The 27,608-nt window shown below is 39.6% G+C and overlaps 1 protein-coding gene across 4 annotated transcripts in view; it reads right to left on the bottom strand.

The window, feature by feature from the left end:
• Positions 1–6,861: 6,861 nt before the first annotated feature.
• Positions 6,862–27,608, bottom strand: part of ANO6 (anoctamin 6) — a 190,544-nt gene continuing 169,797 nt past the window's right edge. For all 4 annotated transcript variants that reach the window (XM_055318558.1, XM_055318560.1, XM_055318559.1 and 1 more), the window contains 4 exons: positions 21,721–21,926; positions 17,432–17,631; positions 16,091–16,196; positions 6,862–10,178 (listed from right to left, as the gene is read on the bottom strand). In XM_055318558.1, the coding sequence (XP_055174533.1) occupies positions 9,969–10,178; positions 16,091–16,196; positions 17,432–17,631; positions 21,721–21,926 (722 nt within the window). In that variant the 3' untranslated portion in view covers positions 6,862–9,968. The remainder of the gene's footprint in view (positions 10,179–16,090; positions 16,197–17,431; positions 17,632–21,720; positions 21,927–27,608) is intronic.

The following is a 27,608-nucleotide window of genomic DNA, read 5'->3' as shown; positions in this document are numbered from 1 at the left end:
AGACTATCTCTTCCCACTGTATATTTGGTCTTCCTTTGTCAAAGATTAGTTGACCATATAATTGTGGGTTTATTTCTGATTTTCTATTCTGTTCCATTGACCTGTGTGTCTATTTTTGTGCAGTACCACTTGTTTTGATGCAGCTTTGTAATATAACTTAAAGTCTGGAATTGTGATACATCCTGTTTTGTTTTCTTTTTCAAGATTGCTTTGGCTATTTAAGCTCTTCTGTGGTTCCACACAAATTTTAGGATTATTTGTCTTTTATCAATGTTTTATAGTTTCTGGAGTACAAGCCTTTCACTTCCTGGTTTAAATTTATTCTGCAGTATTTTATTCTTTTTGGTACAACCGTAAATGGGATTGTTTTCTTAATTTCTCTTTCTGCTACTTTGTTATTAGAGTATAGAAATGCAACAGATTTCTGTATATTAATTTTGTTTCCTGCAACTTTACTGAATTTATTGGTTTAGTGATAATTTTTCTTTGGTGGATTCTTGAGGGTTTTCTAGATATAGTATGCTATCTGCAAATTGTGATGGTTCTACTTCTCCCTTACCAACTTGAATGCCTTCTATTTACTTGTCTGATTGCTGCAGCGAGGACTTTCCAGTATGATTTGTGAATAAAAGTGGTGATAGTGAACATCCTTGTTTTGTTCCTAATCTGAGAGCAAAACCCTGTTTTTCACCCTTGAGTATGATGTTAGCTGTGGATTTTTCATTGACAGCCTCAATTATGTTGAGGTATATTTCTCCTAAACCCACTTTGTTGAGAGTTTTTTTTTTTTTATCATGAATGGATGTTAAAGTTTTTCTGTATCTATTGAGACGATCGTATGATTTTTATCCATTTTGTGGATGTGGTGTATCATGTTGATTAATTTGTGACTATTGAGCCATTCTTGCATCTCCAGAATAAATGTCACTTAATGTATGCCTGAGTTCAGTTTGCTAATATTTGTTGAGAACATTTGCATTTATGTTTATCAGAGATATTGGCCTGTGGTTTTCTTTTTCTGCAGTGTCATTGGCCAGTCAGTCATACTGGCCTTGTAGAATGTATTTAGAAATTTTCTTCTGTTTCTACTTTTTTTGAATAGTTTGAGAAGAATAGATATTAGCTCTTCTTGAAAAGTGGTAGAATGCAATTGTGAATTCATCCGGTCCTAGACTTTTGGTTTTTAGAAATTTGATTACTGATTCAATTTTGTTACTAGTAAGCTGTTGTTTAGATTTTCTATTTCTTCTTGATTCACTTTTGGGATCTTGTATGTTTTCGGGAATTTATCCATTTATGATTTTATTTTTTGGGTCCTCTGCCTTTTTTTTTTTTTTTTTGCTACTGAGTCTGGGTTAAAGGCTCATAATTTTATTTATCTGTTCAAAGAACCTGTTCTAGGTTTCATTGATCTTTTCATTTCATTTTTCTTTTTTTAGTCTTAGTTCATTTGTTTCTACTCTGATCTTCATTATTTACTTTCTTTTGCTAACTTTGAGCTTTATTTTACTTTATTTTTTCTAGTTCCTTTAGTTGTAAAGTTAGGCTGATTATTTGAAAATTTTCTTTTTTTGGTAGTGGTTTTTTTGTTTTGTTTGAGATAGGCCTGTATCACTATAACCTTTCCTTTTGAAACTGGTTTTGCTGTATTCCAAAGATTTTGAATCATTGTATTTCATTTTCCTTTGTCTCCATGTATTTTTAAAATTTTCTCTTTGATTTCTGCATTGACCAATTGGTTGTTTAGTAGCATGTTGTTTAACCTCAATGTGTTTTTTTTTTTCATTTTTTCTGTAATTGATTTTTAGTTTCATACTGTTATAGTAGGAAAAGATGCTTGATATGATTTCAGTCTTCTTAAATGTATTGAAGCTTATTTTGTGGCCAAATATGTGATCTATCCTGTAGAATGTTCTATGTGTACCTGCAAAGAATGTTTATTCTGTTGTTTGGGGTGGAATATTCTGTATATAAGGGCTAAGTACATCTAGTCCAATGTGTCATTCAAAGACACTCTTTCTTTATTGATATTTTTTTTTGCCTGGGTTGTCTACTCATTGATGTACAAGGAGTATTAAAGTCTTCTACTATTACTGTATTACTGTCAATTTTTCTTTTTGTACTGTCAATAATTGCTTTATGTATTTAGGTGCTCCTATGTTGGGTGAATAGATATTTACAGTTGCTATATGTTTTTTTAGATTGATCCTTTTATCATTATGTAATGCCCTTCTTTGTCTCTTGTTACAGTCTTTAAGAAACATTTTTTAAAAGATCTTATTTATTTATTTGACAGAGAGCACAAGCAGGGGACGTGGCAGGCAGAGGGAGAGGAAGAAGCAGGCTCTCCACTGAGTAAGGAGTCTGATGTAGAGTTCAACTCCAGGACCTTGGCATCATGACCTGAACCGAAGGCAGCATGTAACTGACTAAGCCACCCAGGCCCCCTGGCTGTTTTTGTTTTAAAGTCTACTTTGTCTGATATAGGGTCTTAATACTACTCTGGCTTTTATTTTCCCCTACAGTTTGCATGGAATATCATTTTCTATCACTTCACCTTCAGTCTATATGTGTCTTTAGGTCTGAAATTAGTCTCTTGTAGGCAGCATAAAGACGAGTCTTTTTTTGTTTGTTTTTTAATCCATTCTGTCACCCTATGTCTTTTGATGGAGCATTTAGATCATTTACCTTTAAAGTAATTATTTATAGACATGTACTTATTACAATTTTGTTAATTGTTTTCTAGTTTTTGTATTTCTCTCTTCCTTTCTTCTTTTTCTTTGTGATTGATGACTTAATTTAGTGTTATGATTGCCTTTTTTCTCTTTATTTTTTTGAATCTGTTACAGGTTTTTGGTTTGTAGTTACTGTGAGGTTCATATGTAACATCCTAACTATATATAGCGGTCTCTATTAAGTTGATGGTATTACTGAAGTACAAATGCATTCTTAAAGAATTTCTCCCTCCATTTTCATATAAATGTAGTCATATTTTATATCTTTTAAAAAAGATTTTATTTATTTATTCATGAGAGACACAGAAAAAGAGAGAGAGGCAGAGACACAGGCAGAGGGAGAAGCAAGCTCCATGCAGGAAGCCTGACGTGGACTCGATCCCCGGTCTCCAGGATCACACCCTGGGCTGAAGGGAGCACTAAACTGCTGAGCCCCCCCGGGCTGCCTAATATTTTATATCTTTTTATCTTGTTTGTCCACCTAGTTATATTTTTTAGATACATGATTGTACCTACTTTTGTCTTTAACCTTTATACTAGCTTTGTGTTTGCTTTACTACCTTTACTGTATGTTTGCTTTACTCATGACTTTTTTTTCTTTCCATAATTTTTTTTACTTGTAATTATGGCTTTTCGTTTTCTACTTAACGAAGTCCCTTAAACATTTCTCATAGCTGGTTTAGTGGTAATGAATTCCTTTAATTGTTCTTGGGTTTTAAAAATTTTTTGTTTTTCTCTGGGAAGCACTTCATTTCTCCTCCAGTTCTTTCTTAATGAAAACCTTGCCAGATAGAATATTTTTGGTAGTAAATTTTTTCCTTTCAGCACTTTGAATATATCACTCCCTCCGGCCTGCAAAGTTTCTGCTGAAAAGTTAACTGATAGCTTTGTAGGGTTTCAACCTAGCTAGTTGTTGCTTCTCTCTTGCTATTTTAAAAATTCTGTCTTTATATTTAATCTTTGACATTTTAATTTTTATAGATCATGGTGTGGATTTCCTTGGGTTCAACTTGTTTGCAATTTACTGTATTTCAAAAAAATTTACTGTATTTCATGAATCTAGATGTCTGTTTTCTTCCCCAGATTAGGGATGTTTTCAGCAATTACTTCTTTAAATAATTTTTTTGCCCTTTTCTCTCTCTTCTTTGTCTGGGGCCCTATCATGGAAATGTTTGTTACTTGGTGTTGTCCAAGAGATAGCCAGAGCTATTTTTAAATTTTTTCTTAAAAAGCCCTTTTTTCTTCATGCTATTCAGCTTAGACACTTTTCATTATCCTATTTTCCAGATTGCTAATCTGTTCTTCTGCATCCGCTAATCTGTAGATTCCCTCTGTGTATTTTTAATTTCACTTACTATATTCTTCAATATTTATATTTTCTCTCTTGAAGTTGTGAGTTCATTTGACATTATCTCTAGTCCAGTGAGCATCTTTATGACCATTATTTCAAACTCTTTATCAGGCACATTGCTTATGTCCATTTCATTTAGGCTTTTTCTGATGTTTTGTCTTATTCTTTCATATGGAGCATATTCCTCTATCTCCTTATTTTGCTTGACTTTCTGTAGCAGAATAGCTACTTTTCCTAAACTAGAAGGAATGACCTTGTACATGGACATCCTTTGTAGACTGTGTGCCTGGTGACTTTGGCTGGTTGACTGGCTGGAGCTGTGGCTATTGTGGGCTGGGGGTGGGGTCACCCTGATGGGATGGCCAGAGGTGAAGTGGACATAAGCCAGGGCAGTCCTGGGGCTCTCTGTAGAGTACAACCTTGCCAGATAGCTGAAGATGAATTAAGTGCAAGCTAAAATGTCCTCTGGCTCTCTGTACAGAGGGCACCCCAGCAGAACAGTTGATGCTGGAGTTGGTGGAAGGCAGGGTGTCCTGGGTTGATGCAGGTAGAGGGTGCCATGACAGAGCAGATAGAGCCAGGCTGGGTGTGGGTTGGGGTGTCCTGGGGCCCAGGGACACTCCAGCACAACCATGGTTGTGGGGGGAGGTCCCGGGGCTCTCCACATAAAGAGAACCCTGGTAAATAGTCTGGAGCCAAAGTAAGAGTTGGAGGTGCCCTGGCAAGTCATCTAGAGCCAAAGTGGTATGGACTGAGTGTTCTGGGGTACTTTGCACCTGTATCACCTTGGTAATATGGCTGGAGCTATGCTGAGTTCTAACTGGGGGGTCCTGGTGTGCTTCATGCAGGAGGCCACCTTGGTGGGACAGCTGGTGCTGGTGTGGGCTTGGGGATCACTGAGGTGGTAGGCTTGCTAGCATGTCCAGGCCTTGCTTCTGTCCACAGTCAGGTGGAGAAGGAATTTAACCTGTGGTGCTCTCCAGCCCCTCCAACCGAGAGAGAGTTTCAGCAGCTCCTCTGCCATTTGACAGAATTCGAGGGCTGGCTCCTTTATATTCTAGTTTCCCCCTTAAGCCATGACTTTCTTTTCTGTTCCCCATAGCATTTTAGGCTGCTGTGGGCTAGGGGTTCAGGCCTTGCTGAGCCTGGCTATGACACCCTGACCCTGCTCTTGTCTGTCCTGTCAAGGTGGAGCATGAATGCAAACTATGGGGTTCACCAGCTCCTCTGATGCAGTGAGCTCCAGCAGCTCCCCTGTCATTTGACAGGTTCTAGATTGGCTGTGTATTTTGGTTGTTTTTGTAAACAGAGACCTTTTTTTCTGTGTCCAAGAGTAGATGAATCTGATCATGGTCCCTCTGAACTATTCCTCTTCATTGCTGTTTGCAATGGTGGTGGGGTTCCCTTTGTTACCATATCTCTGTTGCTATTCTCTTTGTGGTCTAGCATTTGTTGTGTAGAAGCTGTTTGGTCAGTGTCAGTTCTTCAGGAGGAACGGCTCTATAAATAGATGTTGGCTTGGTTCTGTGGAAGAGGGGAGTTCAGGGTCTTCCTACATTGCCATCTTGGACCAGCAGCCAAAGCGCAATTAGTACATTATTTTGTATATTATATATTCTTACAATAAAGTGAGCTAGAGAAAAGAAAAAAAAAGGAAGTGAAAATATATTTATAGTACTGTATGTATTTATTAGAAATTTATTATTAAAAAAAAGTAGGGGCACCTGAGTGGCTCAGTTGGTTTAGTGACTCTTGATTTTGGCTTGGGTCATGATCCCAGGATCCTGAGATGGAGCCCCATATTGGGCTCTGCACTCAGCATGGAGTCCGCTTGTCCTTCTCCCTTTGCACCTCCCCCTGCTAGCACATGTTATCTCTCTAGTTAACAAAATCTTAAAAAAAAATCTGTGTATAAGTGGACCTCTGACCTTCAGACAGGTGTAGTTGAAGGATAACTGTATGATCGACTCATGCCCTGCAAATGAGAAGGGGGTACTTAGCTTAACCGAGATTCTGGTCAGCCCTTTGCTGTACCTAAAGGCTTGAAGGTTAAGATGTTAATACTGGTCCCAAGGGTGTCATAAGGATCAGAAAAGGTTTCTTCCTGTTGGTACAGTTATGGATTATACTCAATTTAGAGTTTTCTTGGAAGCCTAATGAAATCTGGCCAAAAACAAAACAAAAAGCAAACAAAAAACCCAAAGCCCCCAACAAAACAGATTTAAAATCTGGAAATGTCCTGGTCAAAAGGTTGATTTTGTTTTTTTTTTATGAGATTTTCCTTTATTTTCCATAATTTTCCCTCTCTGTACCCAGTGCCCCTGCAGGTTCAAACAGAGCCTTTCTGGGATTATTAGAGACTTGTCCTCTCTGGGGTGGCACTGTGCCCTGCAATCATGGTTTAGCATCATCAGGCAACTTTCTCTGGTTGTGGAAGAGGGCCTCTTCCTCCTTGCTGATGCTGCCTGACTCCAGTGCACTGGGTGTGGTGAGCAGACGTCAACTCGTCTCTGGCGCCCACCTGCTCTCCAGGCACAGCACCCTGGGCAGGGCTCACTCCCAACAACTGGGTTTGAGCAGCCCCAGCTAAAGACCCACACCTAACTTTGTCCATAAAAATCGTGTTTCAAGGTAAGCATAGGCTGTGAAGGATTTAGCTTAGCCTCTACGCAAAAGCACACGTGTGTTATCTGGGTGATGCATACTTGATAAATAGCAGATATAGATATGCTCGCCTTCTTGAAAACATGAAGACCAAAACAGAGCAGACCACGGTGTTGTTCTTAAAAATGAATTTATTAAAATGCTCATAATTATAAAAGAATATTAAAATGCACATTCACAAAACATTACAAATTTTACATCTTATGCCACAGTGTACGAAAGCATCATGACTATTTCGGTTCTGCTTTAGTTAAGTGGCTCATACATCTTAACTTTTCAAACATCTTAAAATATAATGTGTACAATCAGAAAATGGCATAGGAAGTGTTTCAATTACGGAGCATATCCTGCCCCCCATCGTGAATTGATGTTTTCTGCAATTCAGGCTACATGCACGGGTAATTAAAAGGGAAGGCATTTGGTGACAGTTTATAAGACGGCCTCGTTTAGTTTCCAAACAAAAATGATAGCAGTCCCTTTCTACTGCCATGTCTGGAGTAGCTGAGGGATACTAAAGAAAAATCTCCTGAGTATTTTGGTCTAATGCTCCAATCTGTTAAGACTCGTAGGCATTACAAAAGGAGAGAAAATGTAAAGTTCTCTAGTGGTTAACACTGGGCAGGTCGAGGGCCAGAGTTTCCTCTCGTGGGTGCACTGTCCTATCCACCCTTCTTCCTGGGAGGCTGCTTCTAGAAGCAGCAGATCCAGCTCGTGCCTGCCTGCAGACACAGCCCCACATTTTTCTTCTGACAAGTCAGCACTCGAGTTACATTAACACTGTAGGTGTCACAGGTGACCCTGGCTCCCCGCTACTCCGCTGTTTGGGGAATACTGGCAGTGTCATACATCAGATTTCCTGCCTTTAAAAATGTAGAGGTTTTTTTTTTTTCCCCTCCTGTCCACAAAAGCACATTTTTAAACTATGAAGATGATTTATGAAAGATGATTCATGAGAACATAAATGCACAATTCTCTTAAAGTTTTATATACAAGAAGATAAGGCAAGAGCATTTCCCTTTCTATGCTCCCATAAGCAGTGAGTGGTCGCCCAATCCGACACGAGGAGAGAGTCATACGCTTCAGCGAAGAGCAGAGGTAACAGGAGAGGAAGGGACACCACTTGAGGAGCAGTGTTACAGGTGAGCGGGGAACAGGACCAGATGCACCCAGGCTGCGCTGTGCAGAATGAGGAGCTGGGAGGAAAATCCTTTCTGACTCCCTGTGCAGTCAGGGCTCATGTGGCTTGCTGTGAGCATGCTCTTCACATTGTGAACGTGACCAAGAGTTAGCGAAATGTTGTCCCTGATCCAGGGGGACAATTCAGAAGTCCAGAATACTGCTTTGAAGAATCCTACAGAGATGGTTAGTGTTTTTTTTTTTTTTTTAAATTCTGATTAAAAAAAAACAAAAAACAAAAAACACTAACCCCAAACATTCATGGCATGTGTTTAGAACAGTGACCTTGAGGTAAGCTGTTCTATTATGACAAGCCTCTAAGTCTGCTCGCGGACACAGCCTTCCCTCTCCTTTGCTGCTGGGATTCGGAGTGGCTGGGCTCCTCCTGGCACCTGGGCATTTAGCAGCACCGCAGTGGGTGGTGGCCCACCCAGCAAGAACCCAGTGCAGGGCCCCCTCTCCTGCAGCCAGCACCGCCCTGTTACAGTCCAGAGTGAGCGGTGCAGGCCCCCGGTCGTCTCCAGAGCCCACCCGAGGGCCCTGCACCTGAAAGGCAGTAGAGGACAGGTAAAGACGCTGAGCTGAACAGAGTGAAGGCCAGATGTACGTGGAGCAGACGGGCGTTCAGCAGGGAGGTAGGTCCAGCAGACGGAAAGGGTTGTGGCCGGACTATGGCTTGAGGGAGGCTGGGATCAGAACCAGAGTCTCTCTTCTGGATCAAGAGTGATCTGGGCGTCCTCCTGTCTCCTTCCTCTCCCTGCCACTCCTCCCCTGGGGCGTGCAGGTCACCAACAAGTTACTGGGCTGGGAACACGGGAATGGAGGATGTAGGGAACCACCTTCACCAGGGCACATGCTTTGGTATGGCGATCCCTTGGAAATGCAGGATCCCTGCCCGAAAGGATAGACGCTCCCTGCCGATCACAGCGCGCTTCACGATTAGGGCACTTGCTGTTCTGCTAGTGCCCAGCACCGTGGTGGTCATGGCACAGGGGCTGTTCGGTGAGCCAGTCCCAGGCGTGCTTGTGATCTGTAATGCCAGAGCTCCTGGATCTAAGGAAGAGAGGGCACCTGGGGAAACTCATGGGCTTACCTTTCCAGACCATTATGTTGATAAAAATGTAATTTTAATCACTTGATTTCAATTTTTTTTAAAGAAATTACGTATCTTTAGAAGAGGTAAATTAATTATCCTGATCGATAGGAATTACAATTCTATTTGAATCTAACTTTCCCCGCTTTTGTCATCTTACTCTCCTGAGATGTGCAAAGCAGTCAACACTGATTAGGCACAGAACATTCTAGAGTGCTCCCGGAAGATAAAAGGTGTCACTGTGGATTAGTACAAATACACTTCAGAACCTTGCTATCTTTATTCCAATCCATTAAGAGTGTTTCTTTGAGATGGAAAGACAGGCCAAAATGAAGGCTGAGACTATTTCCTCTTATTAAGTGAGGTTTCATTTTCTGTAGGGATGTGCTAATACACCTAAATATTGTGAATTCTTTGGTCTATTTGCCACTTACTATAGCACTCAAACTGAATTCTGAGTTAGCTATTTTTAATCACACAAAAGCTAGCATGTCTAGTCTTTAACGAAAGTGCCGTGAGGGAGAGATGACTCTAGGACAGATCTGGCGAAGTGAAGCAATGAAACACTGCCTAGAAGGGGGATCATGTGCTTGAGAACAGAAAGGAATAAAAATAATCAAACGGAGGGACAAAATCCATTCTGCTTTGGAAGGGGTGGTTTTTAAGCACACTACAAGATTTCTCTTGTGCTACAGAAATCCCAATTTATCAAAAAAGGGTAACATTTCTGGTTTTCCAGGTGATTAGTTTTATGCGCTTCGTGATCTAAGTTTTACATTTTCCAGTCCCTGCGTGGCTGGCTGAAACCGAAAAAATAATCGATATGAAAATGGCAATAGCGAAGACTCCTAGTTGCCAAAGTGTTTTAACTTAAACATTCTCATTAGTGATTCATAATATATTTTGACAGAGTAAAATTCTGTAAAGTGCTTCTCAGAACATAAAGCTCTTATTCTGATTTTGGTCGTAAATTGTTATCTGTTACCACTGGCCCCATCCTCTCGGCTATGACCCCCATAGTTTTCGTCATATCTTTGAGGTGATTCTCATGAAGAAGCTTTTGGGTTAGGTATTTTTCTCTCTTGATCTTGCTCTTCGTTCTTTTCGATACATCTGGAATTGCATAGGAGATAAAAAATTTCACAGAGTAGATGACATGCTGTGGGAGAGAAGAAGAAAAAATGCCAATCACAAAGAAATGGAGGGGAACACAGAGTTCCTTTATTTTTTTTTCTTTTCTTTTTTTTTTTTCCTGCTAGTCATCATGGCAATGTATCTGGTCAAGGTGGTGGGCATTGTACACATACAACCCGTCCCTCCCACTAGAAGTGGGTCTACCAAAGAGCTACATTTTGTTAACTTTAAAAATTTCAAGAATACTATTTGATATGTAGAAAAGAATGTATCTAATATCTATAACACTGGCAATGCTGTAGTATTTTTCCTGTGTTTTTCTTTCCTATCTCATTCCCAGGTCTCTTCCCAAAAGGTTAACACTCTCCCATCTGTCTGAGTATATCTGTATGATTTTATTTTTGAAAACCAGTTTAACCAAAGATATATCTGTCCCCAGTCTCGAGTCTCACTCGAGTTGAGCTTTCTTTTTTTTTTTTAAAATTTTTATTTCTTTATGATAGTCACATAGAGAGAGAGAGAGAGAGAGAGAGAGAGAGAGAGAGAGAGGCAGAGACACAGGCAGAGGGAGAAGCAGGCTCCATGCACCGGGAGCCCGACGTGGGATTCGATCCCGGGTCTCCAGGATCGCGCCCTGGGCCAAAGGCAGGCGCCAAACCGCTGCGCCACCCGGGGATCCCTCGAGTTGAGCTTTCTAAAAAAGTACAATATTATATAGTCTCTTGAAAATTACTTTCCAAAAAGGAAAACTTATTTGAGAGAGAGGGAGAGAGCGCACACGAGCAGGAGCTACAAGGGAGAGGGAAAGAGATTATCAAGCAGACTCTGTGCTGAGCATGGAGCCCAGCACAGGGCTTGAGCCCATGACCTCAAGATCATGACCTGAGCTGAAACCAAGAGTCAGATGCTCAACCGACTGTGCCATCCAGGAGCCCCTAAAAATTACTTTTTTTCATTCAAAACTAGTTTCTAATCCATCAGTGTTATCGCACACAGCTGTAGTCCATTCATTATCAATTCTGTATAATAGTCTCCTGTTTGCATATACTATAATTTATCCATTCCCCCATCAAAACATATTTGGGTTGTTTTCAGTGTTTGTTTTAGAAACAACGATGATGGGAATGTTTTTGTACTTGGATTCTAGAGGATATCTGTGAGTTTCTCAAGGGGATGACCTAAGAGTAGAACTGCCAAGGCTCTGTTCCATGAATGTTCAAATTTCCAGGATGGTGCCAGGTATTTTCCAAAGTAGTTAAACCAGCTTCCACGCCCACCAGCAGCGTATGATGGTTTCAGTTGTTCTACATTCTTGCCAGTGCCTGTTGTCATCAATTCTTTTTTTCACCCACATAGTGACGATAAAATGATCTCTCACTTTGGTCTTACATTTCTCTGATGACTAATGACATTGAACACATTTTTATTTGTTCATTATTCAGAAATCTCTGACCTACCAAGGTGACAGATAATACACAATAAACCTGGTTAAAAATAAATTGCACATGGTGTGAAGGTGATAAGAGCCTGGTGAAAGCAGTAAAGCAGAGTTAAGAGTTTCTGTGTTATGTGGGAGGCAGATTTCATATAGATTTTATACAGATTAGTCTGGATATGCCTCACTGAGCAAAGACTTTAAAGGGGTGAGAGAACTAGCCATGCAGAAACCAGGAGGAAAGACATTCGAGGCAGAGGGAAGTGCAGAGCCTATGTGGGGGAAGCCTACAGCTGTATTTCAGGAATGGCAGGGCAGGAGTGAAGCGAGTGAGGACAGAAGGGACTTGAGAGAGGTAATAGGGCAAGGCCAGATTGTGTCAGGCCTTGCATGACACCGTAAGGACTTTGCCTTTTACTCTGAGTGAGATATGAAGACAAGAGGGAGCCCAGTTAGGAGTCTGTGGCCCTAATTCAGGCAAGAAATGATGGTGGCTCCAACCTGGTAGTAGCAGCAGAGCTGGCAAGAAGTGGTCAGACATGCAATGTACTATCAAAGGAAAAGCCAACAGCACTATATGTGGGCCAAGTGGGGGACTCCAAGAATTTTGTTCTTTTTTTTTTTAATTTTATTTATTTATTCATGATAGTCACACAGAGAGAGACAGAGAAGCAGAGTCACAGGCAGACGGAGAAGCAGGCTCCATGCACTGGGAGCCCGACGTGGGACTCGATCCTGGGTCTCCAGGATCGCGCCCTGGGCCAAAGGCAGGCGCCAAACCGCTGCGCCACCCAGGGATCCCCAAGAATTTTGTTCTGAACAACCAGTGAGATGTAACTCCCGTGACTGAGAGGGGACCGACTCTCTGTGGATGGGACATTTAGGGCAGGATTGGGAGGAGATTATTCCAAGTGCATTTAAGAAAATAGAGGCATTTGGGGCAGTAGATTTATCTGGTAGCTATCCAAGCAGAAAGGTTGAGTAGGCAGTTGGATTCATGGGTTGAGTTCAGGAGAGGTGTTCTGGAGATTATATATATATATAATATATATATATAATATATATATATATAGTGAGTCACTGGCATTTAGATGGCACTTAAAGCCAACGGACTGTGTAAGGTCACCAAGGCTGAGGGGAGAGAGAGAAGAAGACAACCAAGGAATGAGCTCCAGGATCACTAAGGAGAAGAGAAGGAAGGGACTAGCAAAGAAATTTAGAAGGAACTGCCTAGTGAGGTAAGAGGAAAGGGGGGAAAAAGTGTTTTCATGAGAGCCACGTGAGGAGAGACAGTGATCAGCTGGGTCAAGTACTTCTGGTAAGTTAGGTAATGTGAGGGTGGAGAATATTTGAGATGACAGAGATCTGAATGCTGGAAATTATATAGAAAAGAGGCAAAAATTGGAAAAAGAGGGTTTTTCTCCCATCTATTTTTGATGGTAGGTAATACTTCTAGACATGTGGATTTGCTGTTTTATGCCACCCTTGCCTTTCTGGGATAAACCAATGTGGTCTGATGTCATCTTTAAAAAACATATTGCTAGCTTCAATTGGTACATTTTAGAAAGATCTTTGCATCTGTGTAATGAAGGAGACTGGATTATAATTTTCCTCTTTCTATTTCTGTCTGATTTTAGGATCTAAAAGGAGTTGGAGAGTAGTTCTTTTTTCTAATCTCTGGAGGTAACTAAAATGATCTGTTCTAGAAAGTATGGCATTACTCTCTTACAAAACCATATGGCCTGGTGTTTTCTTTATGGAAAGATTTTTCAATTATTCAAAGTTTTGCTATAACTCTAGGTTTATAGCTGCCTTCTTTAGCATTCTGAAGATATTTGACTTCTCTCTTCTGGCTTCTATGTTAAAGTCTACTCTCATTCCAATTTTAATTTTCCTTATTACTCATCTGTCCTTTTTCTCTGGTTACTTTTAAGATCTTATCTTTGATGAGCTGCGCTTTTGTCACAATCTGTGTGAGCATGGATTTCTTTATTCTGCTTGGTGTTTGCTGTGCTTTCTGCTCTGTGAACAGATGCTTGTCATTACTTTGGGAAGAATTTTAGCCCTTAAATCTTCACATATTGCCTCTTCTCTAGTGCCTTTTTTTTTTCCTTCTGTGAATTTTTTGAAAATCACTTAATCTCTTTTCTGTATTTTCCATTTTCTTCTCTTCCTGTGTAATGGGCTGGGAGTAATATTTTTCAGACCTATCTCCCAACTTACTCTCTCTTTAAACTTGTTTAATCCATATGGTGTTTTCATTTCAACAACTATATATTTTTCAAAATTATCTTGTAATTTTTAGTTTCCTATTGTTTGCTCATTTGTGAATCTCTTATTTGTTCAAACATATTCAAACACCTTTGATTTATATTCCTTTTATTTTTTTTTTTATTTTTTTATTTTTTTTATTTTTTTTTTAATTTTTTTTTTTTTATTTAGTTATGCTAGTCACAGAGAGAGAGAGAGGCAGAGACACAGGCAGAGGGAGAAGCAGGCTCCATGCACCGGAAGCCCGACGTGGGATTCGATCCCGGGTCTCCAGGATCGCGCCCTGGGCCAAAGGCAGGCGCCAAACCGCTGCGCCATCGAGGGATCCCTGATTTATATTCCTAATCTGATGATACATACTCTTAAAGTTATTGAGGGTCCAAATTAGTTTTTTTTTTTTCCTGGATCTACTTGTGTTTTTTTTTTTTTTTTTAATTGTTGATCTCCGGAAGCTTGTATTTGATTATTTCAATCTGAGAAAAAACTATGGTCTAAATTGAGGACATCTTTTCTCCAGAGAATATACACATTTCCTTCTGCTCTGAGACAAATTTAGCCCTTTTGGGGGCCCCTGGCTGAATCCAAGAGTCTCAAGCTCAGCTTGTCCATCTCACTTTCGACCCACTGCTAGTATCCTTGAGGCTTTAGAGGGAGGCACTGATGACAGTGCTCATTCTTAGAGCACTCCAGTGCTTCAGGGGTGCTCACTGCTCTATTTTAGCCATCATCTTTGTTCCCCTTTGCAGATTCTTCTCCCTTCCAGTGAGCTCAAAGATACAAAGGAAATTATACTTTAAGCTGATTGTGAATGTCTTTTTTTTTTTTAAGATTGTATTTATTCATGAAAGACACACAGAGAGAGGTAGAGACAAAGGCAGAGAAAGAAGCAGGCTTCCTGTGGGGAGCCCAATGCGGGACTCAATCCCAGGACCCCAGGATCATGACTTGAGCCAAAGGCAGATGCTCAACCACTGAGCCACTCAGATGTCCCTGATGGTGAATGTTTTGTACTGAAATGGCCCCTCACAGTATCTAGTCAACCACGATATCAGAAGTCTAAATACTTTGGCAACTACATATTTGAATATAAACTAGTGATTTCTTGCTGACATATCAGATACTCCAGGAGTCCACTTAGGATGGTGAGCTAATGATGAATTGTTTCTTCTTCTGTTACTGTTTTAGTAGTTATTACAATGGTAGAAAAATTATCAAAGCCAGGCAGCCTATCTCACTTTTTTCTTGCTAACAGATCCTCACTTTGTTTAGAGCAAACCAAATGCCTCCGGTCTCAGCCCACTTTGCTGTGAGGAGGAATCATGTGCTCTGGTTCTAGCCAATGTGATACAGGTGGAAGTCTGCCCTGGAGGCTTCTGGCAAAGCATTTTCTTTCCTGACAAAAAGGAACATATATGGCTAGCATCACCTTTCTTTCTCCTTATTGTCTAGAATGTGTTGCATTTGGAGTTGTAGCGCTCACACTACAGCCATACATGACATGCTGAGAGAGCGAGCCTAGGGAATCAGAGATGCAGTCCTCATACCAGCACACTGGTATTGTTTCGGGAGCAACCACCTACTTCTAGTGAACTGTGTCATGTGAGAAAAATCAACCTTTGTTTAAGGCACTATAGATGGGTTTTGGGTTTTCTGCAGTTAAATGTAATCCTAACTGATCACACCCTTCTGGGGCTTCACAGTTTGGTAGTAGTTATTCCCTCAGTGAAAGAAGTAGAGTTGGTTAGATCAATTTCAAATTTATAGCTGCCTTAGCCATTTTTAAGAACTAGTTAATTTTAGGACTATAAGAAACTATGATACGAGGTATATTATGAAAATTTAATAAAATACTTAATGATAATACAAATAAAACTATTACAGCAATAAAAGTTTCTCAGGGGCAGAGATCACCTCTGAGTTGTCTTGAATAAGCCCCTCCATAGGCCTTCATGCAGCCCAGTGCCCCAGATTTTTAAACAAGGCACTCAATACTGAATTGAGAGGCACTCAATCCCCCTAGCACACAACATGTTTTTACCTTTCCAGGCAGATAATCACTTTCATTTCATTAATGAGAGCATTATGTTAAATCTGATTAACAGATGTCCTAAAATAATTACTAGCAAGAGAAAAGAACATATTTTTTAAGTCAGAATTGGCAAGTCTTAAGGCTAAGAAGAGGTCTGCAAATATACTGCCTTATAAGCTATTTCAAAGTACACTTCTCCTACCTCCATGACAATGATAAAAGCCAGCTTGGCTGTGATCACGTGCCAGTAGTAGATGTTGTGTTTATACTCTTGTGGGTGTCCAGGTGGGTTCCGGAAATCACGGTACCTGGAAACAAAACGTTGGGATATCAGCAGATTCTTTTGGACTAAGTACTGGAAGCAGGGGCCCCTTTCAAAAGAGGTCATATTTAATGCAAAGCTTTTTGAAATCGGACATCATATAAATTTTCTCCAAGAGTTTAATTTGGCTACAAAATCCTGAAATAATAACTCCAGTAATACTTAACATAAAATTGGAAGATGATGGTAATGGCATATTCCACATGTATAAAAACAAAAGTATTAAAAACCTTTTTTTGTCAGAGTTTTATTCCTGCTTTCTCAAAAGAGCATAACCAAAACAATGTAGCATATTTTCAGAAACAGGTTTATAAACTTATTTATAGAATGGTATCCTCAGGCTTCACTCAGCTATGGGCTGCCCATCTGCTTGTTATAATTTTCAACCTAATTTCCTTATTAGATGTCATGTGCTACTGCTGTTAGTCTGGCTCCCTCAGGAAACACATCTCACATTTTTTGCCTGTACCCTATTAGACCTGGAAGAGTTTGATTAATCTTTAGAATTATGTCAAGTAAGAGAAGATTCAATGTGGGATTCTGAAGAGGCTCTAGAAACATTTATCTGGGCTAACTTCTGGTTTCTTGGTTGTGTTGCTGAGAATCTGAACCAGAAAAGGGCTTGAGGAATTGAACTCAATGAGATTTAAAGCCTCCTTTAAGGTTAGGGCTCTGATTGGAAAAAAAAAAAACAAAACCAAAAAAACTGTATCATCTGTAGTCAAAAAACTTTATCAATTAGTGATTTACTTGATATTCATTGTCCATAGTTGACCTTACCAGACATTACAATCAATGCAGAGAGAAAGGAATGCCTCTAAGAATACTGCCAAATGAGCATGAGGTCTTTACATTTCTCATCTTTGCATTTCTTGGAGAGTGCTACTTTGGTATCATTCAGTACATAAAGTTGTGCTTTAACAGATTAGGCATAACAACTGAATTACTGAATTATTTTGTTTTTTGGGGTTCCTTGAGTTTCTTCATTTCTAAGACGCAAACAAGACTTGTTCTACGGGATCAGCCTCCCTGTAATCATTTGAAACTCTCACCTTTAAATCATGCGTTTTATGGTTTGATTTGTAAATTCTGACCCTAGTCTGTAAGTTTGGCTGAAAAGAAAACTAGGGGGATAAAGTATTTCCAGTAATTTAGGATTACATTGCAGTAAAAGTCCTTTAAAAGATGAAGTACATTTTTAAACATATCAGCAAAACTTGCCTGCATGTACGGATATCAAAATCAGAGGCTGAACTTCCCCTGCTTCTGCTTTTGAAGTCTGAGACGTTGAAGTAGGAGAGAGTACTGTTGATGTATCCTTCCATGGTGTACTGGGTGTGGTTCCCATAGGGAGGGACGGAGAAGGACCAGTAATACACCAGGCGGGGGATCATGTCTGACGTGAAAGCAATGATCATGGCCTATGTGGGGAGGGAAATAACAAGGGGGCATTAATTTAGGGCCTTTACAGTGATGGTTAACAAATACTCCAACATTATGTTTTTATCAGTTGTTTTTTTTTTTTTAATGAAAGATTCAGAAACTTTAATCTTTTCCCGTCCAATGGATATGGATAGCGAATGTCCTAAAGTCTTTGAGCAGCTGCTTTAAAGAACAGTTGCTTCCTCTTGGACTTCAGTTCCCATCAGGGCTGTCATGAAGTCCATCTGCAGATGAAAAGTAAAGGCCTGCAAGTTGCCTATTATGTTTAAGTACAGTAAGAACAATCGTAGACCAGAGTATCCTGGATTAACTCAAGTTGCTTGCGTATATTGTATATAAGTTAGATTTTCAAGAATGAGAATATTATATGATTCAATCAACCTTGGAACTCCACTTGATATAATTTTAATCTTTCTTTTATGATTTTGAAGGCCTTTTTGTATAAGTAATATTAGTGTCAAAATTATGAAAATAATTTGACCTTATATAATTTCTTTGTAGAGTTTTTACAATTGATATAAAACTGATTTTTAAATCACTTGCCTCTTAAAAGTAGAATATATTACATAAAATAGATTTTCCTTGTTCTAATAATGGCCTTCAAAATCACTTTTTTTCCTCCTACAGTATCTTGACTTATTTATACAAGCCAACTCATAGTCTGATTTTAAACTCTCAGTATGTGCTTATGTGTGTTGCTTCATTAGAGAACAAGAATTTATTAATTTTAAAATGTAGGTAGCAAGAAACTATACTGTGGTTGTTCCCTTCATACAGTCAAATGTATGCCTACTTTATTAGATCTAGTGTCTAAGCCTCTAAACTTCAAAAAGACTAACTGAACACAGTTGTGAACATTATACATGATCAAATAACAAAGTTTTGTGTGTTTCCAGATGACAGGAATGAATTTAGATCAATTTTAAACCTACGTCTGTGTCAGGCAGACCTTATTAGGATGTAAAACTATTACAAATTACCTGAATTTTCTCTAAAATGCTTTAATTTGGGCTTTAAACTCTCTACTGTGTTAAATTGGTTTCAAAGAAGGAGAAAGTCAGGAATAGAATTTAACCCAAATTCTATGTGCATAAACAAAGCTCAATGATTCAGTCATTTATTGAAGCAGAAAGACATGTTTTTGGCACACCATGATTTTTAATAGTATTCATCTGAACATATGGTTTAGATGCAGTGAGACCACAAGCCAACAAACAAGATATCAGAGCAAGAAAAACAACCAAGGGGCTTTTCTATTGCAAAATTACTCCCACTAGTAGAACCAGTTTTGGCATTTCCTCTCAAGTGAAGTGTGTGTGTGTGTGTGTGCGTGTGTGTGTGTGTTTGCCTGTCGGTTGGGGGGCAAGGGGGCAAGGCAAGACTATTTTACTTTTTTTTTTAGATTTCAGTAGTTTAAAATTTCCTGTTCTCACGTAACTATAGCTCTTTACGGAATCACCTGCAGATGTGCTCCAGAAAGCTACAAACATTCCAACAAGGAAGATAATTCTCTTGTCTTCTGACAAGACACTTTTTCCCCCTGCATTGAGCTGTTTTGAGACACACTGCAAGAGGACAAATAAATGTAGTGTGCCTCACTTCCCATGCTGTTCTGAACATGATTTTCCATTGATATCAAAATAAATTGCTTTTCAATGGCAGATACTGTTGCCTGATACAACCGTATCAATTCAGCTTATTTATTAGACCAGCAGCTTTAAAATGAATGATTTTATACCAAACTCCTGCTTGATGTCCATTTTCATCCCTGCTAGCTATTCTCTTTTTCCTATAGTTAAAAGTTCTCCTATGATGGAAAGTTAGCCCTTTTTGGGCTCAGTAGATTGTAGAGGTATGCATTAAGTTTGTGAGGGAATAATGTACATGTTTAATTCTTATGCGTATAAAACATACACAGGACCTGCATCTTGGAAGCAGTATGGAATCCTAATAATATGGAAAAGAGGATCGTCCATAGTTCCATCAATGATCTAAAAGGCAGGTTTCCTAGGCTGTAATAAAATGATGCCTAAGCTGTAAGAAAAAACAACTACTTGGATAAGAACGAGTAGCACCAATTAGCAGGCATGCATGTGCCTGTGTGTGTATATATGCACACCCACACCCACAGAGTAGCCTTAGTAACACAGCCAGTACCCCAAATGTGCTAATGGGGTGGAGCCATGCTGGGGATACTAGGAAAAGGTGCCTAACACAATCAAACCAGAGTGCTGAGGGATGAATGGAGAGTATGAGTCATTTGGATTTTCTGAAGGTCAAACAAAAACCCTTTTAGCTTCAAAAAATGTTGCTCAAATTTTCCTAAAGCACACAATTCCTATGTTCCTGCCTTGCTTAGTGTTGTATAGCATATTGGATGTGACATATTCATTCTTTTATGATCGTAGAATGTGAAAGGCCTCACTGTCCTATTTCTGAATATCAGTCGTCATTTCGTAGCACAGTGGATGTTGAAGGTGTGGGGTACCTGAGTGAATGGAAAATGATATCACCTAGCAGTTGTTTTTTTTTTGTGTGCCATTTGCAACTTTCTCCAAAAAGTAGGGATAGCATAGGAGTCAGATAAATTGAGGGTTCTTGGGGTTGGTGGTGGTGGTGACAGCTGGGTTCCAGATAATATGCTTTATTGTGTAAAGCTGTAACCATGGCTCAGTGACACATTGTAAAATTCTTGTGCCTTTAGTTTAGAGATCTGTCAAAGTCTACACAGAGTCACTGTTACGATGGGTGATGAAGATGACACAGCAGCAGCTAAGATTGCATGAGGACCAGGCTCTGTGCATTCTATGCATTAGCTCACTGAAGTCCTTGGTCACCCTTTATGGTATATAATATTCTTAAAATAGGAGCTGGGAATTATTCAACTTACAAATGGTAAAATGAAGCTCTGATGTGTTAAATCCTGGCCAGATGTCATGTGGCCGAGAAGCTGCAGTGCAGGGAGCTGGACCTTGGGTCTGACCTGTGTCTACAGTGCTGAGCCTGACCTGAAGCCTGACCCACAGGCACTGCTGAATTCTGTTCTGTTTCTACAAGTGCTCGTGGGAAAAGGCTGCAGACTCAGGGCAAGTGTGGCTTAACTAAGAAATTAAAACTGGGATATCATCTTGTTGGGGACTGTGACCTGGAAATAAAACGCGAAGTGAAATAAGGGAGGAAATAGCCCTAATTGTAAGGCTATTTCTAGGAGGGGTAGTCATTCTCTTGCTGGGCTGGGATGGAAATTGTCCTGAGAGCTCCTTATTGGCTTGTGTTTAAAAAAAAATGGGGGTGGGAGGACGGAGAGAGAGAGACAGACAGGCAGACAGACACTGACTGTTCAGATTGGTCCAAGATCTATACAGGTTGTAAAAGATTGTGTTCTGTTCCTCACAGCTGGGACACATGCAGGGTATGAGGCTGCTTAGCTAATGACCAGAGAGTAGCTAGCAAAGGCCAAGGGTGGGGTAGAGAGGAGAAATGAGGCCCACTCTAGAGCCCCCCTTCTTGAAGAACCTCTGCCTAGGAATCAAAGAAGGTGACACATGAATGGAACTCACAAAGTACTTTATCATCAAAGAGTTAATATTTTAAGTCGATAGTTTGGAATACATAATAAAATATGGTAGAATGATACTTCTTTTGGGGTCCTCCAATTATAAATAGACAGATTTCTATCTCTGTTATAAAAGCACTGTTGGATAATTTCTTTTACAGTCTTGTGAGGATTAAGAGAATTAGTACTTACTGTTATTACTATTACCATGTTTCTATTGAATAAAGACTTAAACAAATGAACAATAGTATAATGGCCACTCTTAGCAACTGCCCCTGTAAGAGGTCTTGACTTTTTAAGTCATGAATAATAATTATAAACAATTAAAATCATTAAACAATAATAATAATCACAGTTATAACAACTGTTTTTATATGGATGATGGTATTGGCATCTCCCTCCCGTTTAAAAAAAAAACAACAACAGCAAACACTTCATTCTTGAGGTAGCATCACTAACGCGTTTTTGGACTTTTCAAGGTCTTTATCCTGTGAAGCCTAGGTTTACTCACATTGGTCACCACAGCCAGAATTGCTATTCCTTGCATGATGGGCTGCCATGCTCCGATGTCTTGGGCTTTCTCTGGAACCATGCGTCTATACTGGGTAGTCATTTTCCACGCGTCCACTCTTATCTCCAATATATTGTTCACCAGAGCCAACAGAGGGGCCAGTGGAAAAGAGGCCACAAATAAGGTGACGAACCCAAACTGAATAACTGTCAATGGAATGGACACGCATCATGGAGTGGTGGGTGGATGGAAGGACAACATATTTTCCTTTACTCTTATAAAGCAAGAGAAAGGCAAACAATAAACTAAATACCAGAGAGAAAAGACATCCATGGTAATAACAATGTTCAACACTGAAAGAACCCAAACAAAAGACAAATGTGAAGTCTCTGGAAAGACGAGTAGTTATAGCCGATTTCATTCACTTGTATATGCGTAATAGGAATAATATATTGAAAATCTTTAATCAACTAAAGTTATTTGCTGGTAATAAAGTTGGGACACTCTAAGTATATTCATTCTCTGTTGAAACAATTGGATGTTGGAAGATGATTTGTGTTTTAGGGTTAAAAAAAAGAAAAGGACTATTGTGGAAGTATCTAACAAGTTAAAAAGAAACGTACTTTGGGGAAGGCTATGTTTAGAGAATGTTAGAAGAAACATGCTGGAAACAGGCAAATGAGCAAGCTCCCCCGAGTCTGTAGATGCAATGCGGTGCATTCAGAGAATTTTTAATATTCTTACAAATCAGGGAAATATAGTGATGGAAGTGTCCTAATAAGGCAAAATACATTTCTTCAGGAATTTTTATCTTGAAGTTGTTGCAGTCTATGTGGTCACAGTAAGTAAAAATTCAAGTGATGGCTGAGACGTTATTTTCTTCCTTATCTGTAATTTATGTGACTTCGCTATAGATGGGGCAATAGAGATTTGGGGCAAGCTGTACCACAGAGGGGTAAAGGTTAGAAATGAGAAGGCTGGAGATCTAAGACAAATTTTTCAAGTAAACTAGTACAGATATGGAACTAAGGCTGTTAATAAAAGATCACAGCCCCTTTATAGCTACTGCTCGAAAAGGGGCAGGGATCAATCTGGCCAGGAAGGGCAAGATGTGGAGGGGATGTAGGTAGGAGTGGGCATGTGCTTCTGCTCTGAGAGGCCAGGGTGTGTTGCAGAAGAACAAAGAAGGATGGAAAGATTTGGTAGGTCCACAGGCCAGGCAGGAGCCATCAGCTTCAGGGATGATAGATAGGCAAGGACCAGAGTTGGTGAGGTCATAGATGTTGACACTAATGCTTGGTGCTATGCTGCTGACTGTGTCTTTGCACCACCTACCTCTATGTGAATTCATCGGCCTGCAGGGGCCAAGCAAGTAATAGAAATGAGTGGAGTGGGTGCAGTCAACTGTGGTAAACTGGCAAGTATGTAGCCTAATAAAAGGGACTACTACTCACAGTCGCCATGTTGGGATGAGAATCCAATGTTGCCAGATCTCCCCATGATTCAAGAGAAGCCAGAAATTAGGACTATACTAGCAATTAACCCAGTTAAAAAATCCCAAATAGAAAAGATGCCATTTATAATAACAGCAAAAGTCCAGATTATTTAGGAATAAATTGGTGAGAAATGTTAACAGTGATATGATAATGGATGTAAAAAATAAAAACAAATAATGATAAATGAATGGATGGTAGGATGTACCATACTCTTAACTGGGCAGATTCAAATTGGGGGACTTAATTTTTTTTTTCTCCAAAATATAATTTAGAATTCTAACGCAAATTTAGCTAATAATCCTAAATAGATTTTTTTTTTAAAGCTGAAAGGTGATGCTAACGTTAAGAAATCTACATGAGTAAGATAATGAAGAGCGATGCTTGAACTGACGGTATGAGAGACTTTCTGAAAAAGGATAAGATGGAACCAGCTCTAAGGGATGTGAATGTGTATTATTACCCTATGGGAACTGAAACAGTTTAGAACTAATTCTGAATTAATCAGAATAGATGCAGAAAGAGTAATAATTCAATTCAGTGGATTCAAGTACTGGGGCAATTAGCTACATCACTGGAAAAACTGGTCCAGAGTCCTCACTTCTGATGCCAAAATAAATTACAGATAGGTTAATTAAAAAAATAATGAAAAACCAACATGGCATAATCTGTTTTGACGTTTAAGCGAGAACTTTCTAAACTTTTGAAATGAAGAGCAACAACAAAAAAGACCTATGGATGCTGCAAGGCAAAAGCCACACACTAAAAACAAAAATAATCCTTGCCTAAAATTTTTCCATGACCCAAGATTGCTCTCTAACACTTTCTATGCTTTCTTCTTCACTTTACAGTCAGGTTTCTTGAAGTACCTAACTTGACTATTTCTCCATCACTCACTCCTTCCTCATCCTGCCACAGCCCTCACCACTGCACTGCCACTGCCCTTGCAGGGCTCACTTTTCGGTGACTGCCTATTCCTAAATCAGTGTACATCTCAGTACTTATTTGTTGGATCGCTAGGCTGCTTTTGATATGGCCAAACATTTCCCTCTTGGTGGAATGCTCTTCCCCCTTGATTTCTGTTTTATTTAAATCATTTTTAAAAGCCAAGGTAGGGTTGTGTATGTGTGTGTGCGTGCATGCACATGCACACATTTTTTTTTTTAATGCTACAGAATGCTTCTTCCACCTTTCCCCACTGTCCAGGAATTAAGTGTGGGCTTCGGCTCTTGCTTCCCAACCGTGTCTGCGTATTTTGCATTAAGCTTTTAGTCAGTGTTCAAATCTCTCTTAAACAACGTTACCACCTTCTAAGCTTCTCTGTTGACACAACTCTCTGCTACGTTTCTTCCAACTCTTCTGCCAGTCTTCCTCCTCTTTGTGGATCTTTCCCCCCATTTACCCTTTAAATGGCTCCTTTCCCCAGGGTCTCATCCTCAATTCTGTGCCTGGTGTGCCTGAATCACCCCTATGGCCTCATCTGCAGCTCCTTTGAGCTCCTAGGGAATCCAACTTTCTAATGGTCGCTGCTATGGATGTGGCCCATGGGCACCTTGCACTCAAAATACCCAGTGGTGAACCATTTTCTTGAAACTAGTTCTTCTCCTCATAATCCACCTGCATATTCAATCTCCTGGAAATTATCTTGATTCTATTCTTCACCTGTCATATTAGTCATTTCTTTAACACTTATTGAATCTGTCTCCTTGATCCTGTGGCTATGCCCACTGCCTCTATTTAGGTGTGGGGATTATCCAATTGTGTGGGTTGCCTGGTGTAGCCTCCCAAAATATCCTTTTCCTTCCAAAGAGCTTCCATTCTGCAGCAGAATGACCTCATCTTTTTCAACATAAACATTATATAATTCTCTTGCTTACAAGTATTCCAGTGGGTAAGGATAAGCTCATTAAGGATAAGTTCAAGTCGCCTGGCTAAGCACGCAAGACCCATTATGACCTAGCTTTTGCTTACCTGATATTCCCACCTCTGGATCTTTTGTTTTCACCATAGAATCTGGCCAAGCTGTTTCATGCCCTTGTACTTTTAAATGTATCACCCTCTCTGCATGAAATGTCTATTCCCTTTAGCATACTTTAGACAGATAACTTCCATCCATCCTTCAAAATCCAGTTCAAAAATAAAACAAAAAACAAACAAAAAAACAAAATCCAGTTCAAATATCACCTGCTCTAGGAAGGCTGATCTTCATTTACCTTCTTAATAATCTACTAGGTGTTGACCATCCTTCACTTGGCTCCGCGAGGGTGGGTACCAAGTCTTACATATCTTGGTATCACCACCAACTGATACAGTGTTTGGCATAGCAGGTACTCCATATATGTTTATTGGATGAATGAGTATAGAGTTAGGAGGCATGCAAAGATGAGGAAACACCAATGCAGGTAGTGGGGGAGAAGACCGGCCTGAGTCCTGGAGAGTGTAAGGAGCACTTAAGTGGGCACAAGAAAATGCTGAAGAAGTATTGATATTAATTATAGTAAATTAAATGGAGAAAATAATATATGAAGGTCATTGTTTTAATCTTTAAAAATTAACTTAGAGATGGAGGATGGGGAAGTCAAATTAACAAGGGTAGAAGAGGCAGGGCCAGAGACAAACGACCCCCTCCATCACTTTAGTGCATTTAATTTATGGCACCTGCCCCTGAGAAGCCATCATTAAGTTCTCAAGAGTCTGGTGTCTATGCTGTGTAGTGCTCTAAATACAAAATGGTATTTTATGGCTTCCAGATTTTAGACTGACAATTTCTCTATATCCTGTGTCTGAATTCTCAGAAGTCAGGCATATACACCTGGGGAGGCAATTTTGGTTAACATAATAGGATTACTTTAATAATCTCCAAGGATGGTGGAGATAAATAACGTAGAAATTTCACTCAAAAATAAAACCCCAAAAACAAGCTATAAAAGAACTTCAGTGGGATGGTGGGGGCAATGTTAACGTAAACTCAACTAACAGTTGTATGTGTGTGTTGAAACTCTAAGCTCAGGTCCCTTAATTAAATATTTATGAGTCCTGGGGTCCAGACGGTGGTGTGCTCCAGCTGAGGCTGAAAGAGGCAAAGGTCTGTGTAGCCACCTTGAGCAGGATCAGTCTAGTCTGGGGGGAGGTGTGCACATAATCAGATGCCATCAAGGCAGGAATCAAGTGCTGTTAATTCCTACAGACAAGAGCAGCAAATCTGTGTAAAAAGTTAAAGGTTACTGCTGAGGTTTGGCAGCAGTTCCTCACGTAGAGAAGAGAAGGGTGTTTCAGACAGAGGGGAATTCTAGTCTCCTGCATTAGGCAGAGGGTAACAGAGCTGGTGGTTGGGTTTAAGGGTCGTCTGCTAGAAGATGGTTCCCTTCAGCAGCTAGGAGGCAAAATTAGAAAGGCAGATGAAGAAGGGGAAAACCAGAGGAAGGGAACTGTGGTGATGAGACCATCACCAAAGGTGCTCTGTATTTATTTTAGAGGAACAAAAATAATTCAAAAAGCACTTGGCCATTCTGTCTCTTACAAGGTCCAATAACAAAAAGTAGTGGTGTTGAATACAGATTAGACTGCCTATTCTCAAAAACGGATTAATTTTTCTAATTCATTAGGTATTAGTTTGATAATAGGAAAACAATTTAATAAATGTCTATCTTGAACAGTTGTTATTCCAGCCTTTCTCGTAGGGTAGGATGAGGCCGAATTATTTTGTTGGCAATTATTTTAAGGAGACTATGAAGCTCTAAAAGTCATGCCAACTTCCCCCCAAAGCACAACCTTTTCCTATAACTTCTTACAACACTATTTATTTGAGTGTCTGTAGTCAACTACAGAAAAATAACTTTTTCCCCCAAGGTATGTATTTGGTGCTAAAATAACAAATGATATCCTGCCCTAGAATGTTGTTGGTGCTGATAATAGCTCCGATAAGAAATATTTACAATTATGACTCATTTTGGAATCAGAGGTAATTGTCTTGCAGTCCGTTTGGAAAGAAAAAGAATAAATAAATAAATCTAGCTTCTACATTACGTACTGAAGCTATATCCTTAATCAAAGCTGGTCACGAAACATAACAAAATCAAGAATGAAATTCAAATCAAACTCCAGACTGCAAAGTATTGTTGACTGAAGAAGCTACAAGACGAACCTTTCACTCACTGAAGGACGCAGATGTGTCTCCATGTATAATGTGTATTTTTAAAAGCAATTATTTCACATATAGAATGTGATTTAATAAAACCATCGTCTATCCGCAGACTTGTGAACAGGAACCACAAAGGGGTATCTTCGCAAACATACAAACCCCTCTGCATAAAAGCAAGGCCTGTCAACCAAAATGTTGTGCCTCCTAAAGCTTGGAAAAATTGTAATTCGGTACAATGGTTAGCTGATAGGGTG

Source organism: Nyctereutes procyonoides, unplaced genomic scaffold (assembly GCF_905146905.1).
Source record: "Nyctereutes procyonoides isolate TBG_1078 unplaced genomic scaffold, NYPRO_anot_genome, whole genome shotgun sequence".
NCBI classification, from domain to species: Eukaryota; Metazoa; Chordata; class Mammalia; order Carnivora; family Canidae; genus Nyctereutes; species Nyctereutes procyonoides.
Note: the sequence above shows the minus strand (reverse complement) of the source record. Positions and strands in the feature narration are given on the sequence as shown.